The 6,000-nt window shown below is 47.7% G+C and overlaps 1 protein-coding gene across 1 annotated transcript; it reads right to left on the bottom strand.

The window, feature by feature from the left end:
- Positions 1–538: 538 nt before the first annotated feature.
- PtA15_14A96 (uncharacterized protein) lies at positions 539–5,873 on the bottom strand (the record flags this gene model as incomplete). The annotated part of the gene is made up of 5 exons (XM_053163269.1): positions 539–728; positions 877–988; positions 5,258–5,413; positions 5,484–5,626; positions 5,767–5,873. 5 exons carry the CDS (start codon positions 5,871–5,873, stop codon positions 539–541), a joined length of 708 nt encoding a protein of 235 aa, XP_053026770.1.
- Positions 5,874–6,000: the final 127 nt, after the last annotated feature.

Genomic DNA, 6,000 nt, shown 5'->3' with positions numbered 1-6,000 from the left:
TGATGAAGTGAGTAAGTGGAAACTGATTCCACCATGCAACAGCATTATTTACGGCACAATTGTTGGGCGTCGTGGTCGAACTCAACGTGTCATTTGCCTTGTGATGGTCGGCGAACTAAGATAGCTGGCATAACAATTTCTTTAGTTGGGTGATCGTGCTCAGCGAAGTGGGTGATTGAATTTGAACACAATTTGCAACAAAGCGCGGAAAGCAAACAGTAAAATAACAGTTGCTGGGCCTGCTTACATGAGTGTTGATCACAAGTTATTTACAAATATTTACAAATATAACACAAGGGAAACGGTTCCATGTAAGCGAATGATCACACAATAAGTCTTGCGGCGCGGGGTGAAAAATGGAAATGGAGATGATCTTGTAAGAAGAGCGGAAGAATAGGAGCTTGGGGGTCGAGGAGTTGTTAGCACCTCTTTTCCAAAGTAAGTCGACCCGCGCCTGGCGGATTGAGCATCTTCTGTAGGAACTTTCAATGTTGGGTGAAAATTTATTGACAGGTGGAGTGGGGTTAACAGCTCAGGATCACATGTCTTTGAGTCTGCGTGCGGCATCTTTGATGATCGCTTTCCTAGGGCGACCTTGACCCTTCTTGGCGGGTGGGGGCGCTTCGTCAGGCGACTGGTCTGATTGACTTTGATCGCTTTCGGAGTCAGTCTCTTCGTCTGTTTCTTGGAGCTTTGGCTCATTGGCCTTGCGCTTCCCATTCGCTTTGCTGGATGATGGGGAAGGCTAGGAGAAGTTTTCCTTGACCTTCGGAATCTTGGGATTGGCTGGGCTTCCTGAAGTTTTGTTTGGGGAAAATTTCACACTGAAAAGGAACGGTCGGTGTCGGGATTGGCGAGGTTAGGAGGAGGGCTTACATGGTACGCCCGTCTCCTGCCGATTTGACGATGCTGGTGGAAGCAACGGGATTTTGTTTTCCGATGTGATGACCGCTTGTGACGCTGACGTCAATGACCTGTGGGACAACTACTTTTAAAAAGTGTGGTGCAAGCTGAAATAGGGTAGGGCTATCATACCTGAACTACGGCCATATGTGTTTCCATTTCAAACCCGACCAAAGAGCCACTGATCTCCACCTCCCGTCCGACGACATACAGCACATGCGTCTTGATATAGTTCTTAGAAGTTGGTATTATGTACTTGACCGAAAAGGATTTGTGACATCTCTCCTGCGGTAGTGCAAAGTCGAAGTTAGAATCGTGGGTGCGGAAATGTTGTAGGCTGCTTACCTTTGAAGACCAGTCGTGATGTAAGACGGTGACTTCCAGATGTGTCGGTTGGTCAGGGTTATTGGATGCCACTTCACTACGGTGTGTGACCATACCAAGTCCAACGATGTTCGCTTTGTTTGTCATGTCAACGCTACAGTCCGAGGTGGAGCAAATCCGGGTTGTAGAAGCTTGGTTGTAAGTAACCGTGGGTGTGGTTCCATCATTTGGAGCAATCAGTTTACCGGCGAGCTGATAAATTGTAGCGGGCTCAAGGACGTTAGTGAGAGCGGTATTGGTCGTCAAATTTACTTCAAAGTCTTGAGGGTTCGAGTTATCAACTCCGGAACATGAAAAAAAGCTTTTGGTATTAACGTTTCCGTACTGGTTGGCGCGTACGGCTTCAGGGACGGACTGGGTATTTGTGTCAATGGTGTGTAAACGACAGTCCATAGAACATAGAGCTTACATGATTCAAAGGTTTGAACAAGCTGACCAAATGAACCGGGTGGTTTGGTGCTCGAATGCCGGCCAGGGTTTGAGTGGTCAGGAGGTGAAGTCGGGGTGAGTAAAATCAGGGAGCTGATCGTCAAGATCAAAGCGGTTGATGAAAGGGGGGCTGTGATTGTGTGAGTTAAAGTGCAAGAAAAATGTTGCGATAGAGTGAATTTGAAGGGTGCTTGGTGATGAGTGAAATGGGATGGTGGGGATGGGAGACTCGGTGGGGAAAATCTCGAGGTATTTATATTAGTGATGGGAAGCTATTGTTAATGATTTCAGGCGTATCGATCACTTATGCGGTCGAGCTTGATTGGTTTATTGACGCTTAGCAGCCCTGGTCGGTTGAGTTTTGCCTGGGCTGGGTATTTGTTACTGTACAGACTGAGTACTGCAACATCTGAGGGTTGTTGTTGCTGCGGTCCAACGAGTAATCCTAGTGTTGAGCCGCCAACTGGCCCGGTCGCTTGAGAGATGTCAGGGCAATGTGGTGTTTGGGGATATAGTTGGTCGGAAACTGCTATTATTTTGGTCTGCAAGTTGGTTGAACAAAGCCGACGGTATGAAGATTCCAGGAGAGGGTGGTGGTACGTATTCTGTAGCTTTGCGGATTGAAGTGAGCGGTGTAGAACAGAAACTCTAAGCCAAATATTTGGTCATTTTACATTACGCCTCGTTGTGAGGCCGCTATGAGTTTGGATTGATGGATGTGGATGTACAGGGTTTGGCGTGTTTGATGAATGAAAATCCTGGGTCAGGGTTACTACATGATCGGATGGGAGGGACATGCCTGGTCGTGGGAAAACGCGTTGCCTGTATTGTTGTGGTGTATGAGCGCGTCTGGCTTGGCAAAGTGATGGCTCGTCGTGTGTTGTCATGGAAAGGTCGCGCCACTTGCGGAGCGTATGAAACATCGGAAGGGGGTGTGGCGGTGGGTAGGATGAGGCATTGGCCAAGGAGAATTACCTGAAGGGTTTATAAGAGTAGCTGATGTCTCGTTGGGTGTTTTCTCTGGGCTCCCCCCGTTGCACTTGCGCGGGTTGGAGTCCTCACAGACCCGACTTTTGCCCCACGCACTTGCGCCAGGCTGAGCGGGTTAACGCCGGTCTCTTTTCACCTGTGGCATGTCACAGGTTGGGAGTTCGTTAAACCTGCTGCTTATCTTGTACATTAGTATATATCTATTACTTTATTTAGGATCTGTCCATTGTATTATTAACCTGGCTGTGGAATTATTGTATTTCTGTTTATTTTGTTAATCTACAGGGGAAACCCTTGAATTTTTTTTTTGGTGAATCTGTGGTTTTAATAAACTTAGATAAAATTATGCAAACCAACTTTGAACACCATAAATACCGGGTGCGTGAGTTTTACAAGACTTATTTTACAAGGCATAACCCTTGTAAAAGTGGTCCTTTGTAATTTTATTACATGCACAGGACAAAACATATTTTTCCAAGGGATTCGGACTTTTCTTAGCCCATGTAAATAATTCATTGTGAAACATGCGGTGGAAAAATACTGTGTACAGGGGTATTGCATATTATTACAAAGTATGTTTTACAAACTTTGTAATAACACCTATGTATTTTCAATATTTGAACTTGAAACTGTATTTTTACGCGGTACAGAATACAAGGCTTGTTTGATTCCACTGGAAAAATTCATCACCGCAAGGTCAAACAACAATTTTACATGCCTCAACGCCTCGGTTCTGTAGGCCCCCCTATTTGTAAGTTTGTTGTTTGGAGTCCCGCCCCCCTCACCGTTCCCTCCATCTGCTAATTTTCTCTCAGCACATTCTGCTTTAGCCGATCTCTGTGAGCTGGTGAGATTACATTGAACACGTCAGCCAGAAGCCATGACCTTGAGGATTTATCCCATCCCTCTCCCATACACCCCAATAACGAGCCAATCAATGGCTAAAAAATTTCTTTGCCGCTACCGGAAACAAAGAGACTCGTCCACCTCCGAAACCACTGCTCTCAAACAGGTCCAAGTCTACGTTGACAGTGTCAGGTGACCGAGGTCAGTCTCTTGGCTCCAGGTACCTACGCCCCCTCTGATATTGGGCCTGATACCTTGTTGTTGTGTTCTGATTTTTTCTTGGCTATGTATTTGTGTAGGCCGGCGGACAAACACTGGTGTGGCTGGACCATCCCGAGGCCACTCCTTCTACCCCCGAGCTCGCCAAACCCTCACTCGTCACCGCACAAAAACCGCTGACAGGTCGGAGCAGCCGAGGAGGCCAATTAGAGGAGACTGACCTCAAAGATCAGCTCGACCAAATTAGAGGAGACTGACCTCAAAGATCAGCTCAACCAGCTGTTCTTTATCTCTACACCTTCTGAGCAGCTTCATGTAGACATTCAGATCTTCAAACAGCCAGGCATCATCATTGTCAGCCGGGCTACTAGACTACGTTAGATCCCAGCTAACTACTCTACATGCTATGCATACTATTAGCGGCGCAGAGCGCCAAGTAGTCACGAAACCCACACAGCTTCAGCGACTACGACTTTCGGAGCATTGAGTGCGGCGCAGAGCGCCGCAAATAAGAATATGAATATGCAAAAAAGCCTCCCCTTGATCGATTGATAGAATCAAGGAGAGAGCGTACAAACTCCGGCCGCAGGTATCGGCCAGAGAAAGAATAGTAGCCATGATCCAACAACCTGTTCTCAGGCCAAGAGAACAGGTTTGCTATTGTTGAACTAACAAAAAACCCGTAGAACATCCTACAGGAAACGGCCGGAGGAGAGTAGCGAAGCAGTAAACTGCTGCGTCCCCCCCGGCCGAAGATGAACTACCAAGAAAGCGTCATCAAGAGTGGAACTCTTCCTCGGACCGAGGAAGAGTAACACCTGCTGTTGAGTAAAGAGAACAGGAGCTATGCGAGCAATAGAACGCTCTACTACTCCTGTTCTAACTAGTTCTTCCCGCGGCTGAGAAGCCGCGATGAATTTGAAAATAGACCAGCGACCCTACCGGTCGCCGCAAGGATATATAAAGGGAGGCTTCTGAGCGAGAAGGGGCCTCCCCAGATTCATACCAACCACCTCGTCGCCGTACCAGCCCCGCCCCGTCTATCCGACCGGTCGCTCGCCTGTATTGTCACGATCTCGGTTTGTTGAGTCGTTTGCCGTCCTTTTCTGCGGACCCTCTTCACGAGTAAGTCCGCCGTTTTCATTTCTTTATCGGGATCTCTATCCCCTAGCCTGGGAACGATTATTCATTTGAAAAACACCCTTAGTCGGGCCCCAGAAGTCACAGGTCTCCTAACCACCCCTGCGCATCTATTGCGCGGGCCCTGTAAGATCACCGGAGGGCACTTAAATACCCCAGGCGCTCCTGGCCCCTCCGTTACAACCCTTTTGGGTTTTTTCTCCTAAAAATAACTTTAAGTTATTTTTTTTTACCTTTCTACCGCACTTTTATCGCGCTTACCACCGCACTGCGGCGCAGTCACCGGTGTAGCTAGAAGAGTTCACTTACTCTTGGCATCACCGCGCCTGACAATCATTATCAGGACCTTCATCCAACGCTGGGTCATCCAGTCTGTCACGGTAGGTCTTGTATTGTTCATAGGCTTGAGAGGCTTGTTGGATACGTTGGTAGGCTGCCTTGTCGAGCTTAGGGCCCTCGGGGGATCTCAAGATGACCGCCATCAGATTGACATTTTCACTTTCTAAGGACAGCAAAGATGGGAGAAGTGAGTACAAGCAAGATGATCAGCGCGCGGAAGATTGGCTACTGACTGGCATCCTCTTCGCAAAGTTCCTGGATCTCTCGAGGCGCTTCAACAAACTTCTTGATTCGTTCACAAAGCCTATCATCAGCAATCTTCACTGCAACCTTCTCGGCATCTTCCTTGAATTCTTGAATCTCCTTGTACAGGCCACTGCGTGTTTCGAGTATCTCAGTGACATACTCAAAAGAAAGGAAAAATGTGTGTATTTTTTTTGGAGATAATCAACTGATGATGAGAACATCCAGCGGATGTTCTATGTTCTCATTGTCAGTTGAGCAAAGTGTTGGGACAGCGGTTCATGATCAGAGATGACCCCCGTTTGTAAGCGAGGAGACTTGGATACATTGGGCGAGTTGAGGATCAAAATGAAAGTCTTGAAGACTGCAAAGACTCCCATCTCCCGGCTATGGAAGCCGCCTCGGATCTCCTTTCTGGCTAAATGGCTCCTGCCACCTGTTCCTTGTCTGTTCCTTGTCTGTTGACCGCTCTTGGTCCTCTCCTGTTTGGGTGCTGCTCTTCGCCTT

The sequence above is a fragment of the Puccinia triticina genome, chromosome 14A (assembly GCF_026914185.1).
Source record: "Puccinia triticina chromosome 14A, complete sequence".
Lineage (NCBI taxonomy): Eukaryota > Fungi > Basidiomycota > Pucciniomycetes > Pucciniales > Pucciniaceae > Puccinia > Puccinia triticina.
This window is presented reverse-complemented; position numbering and strand designations above follow the sequence as displayed.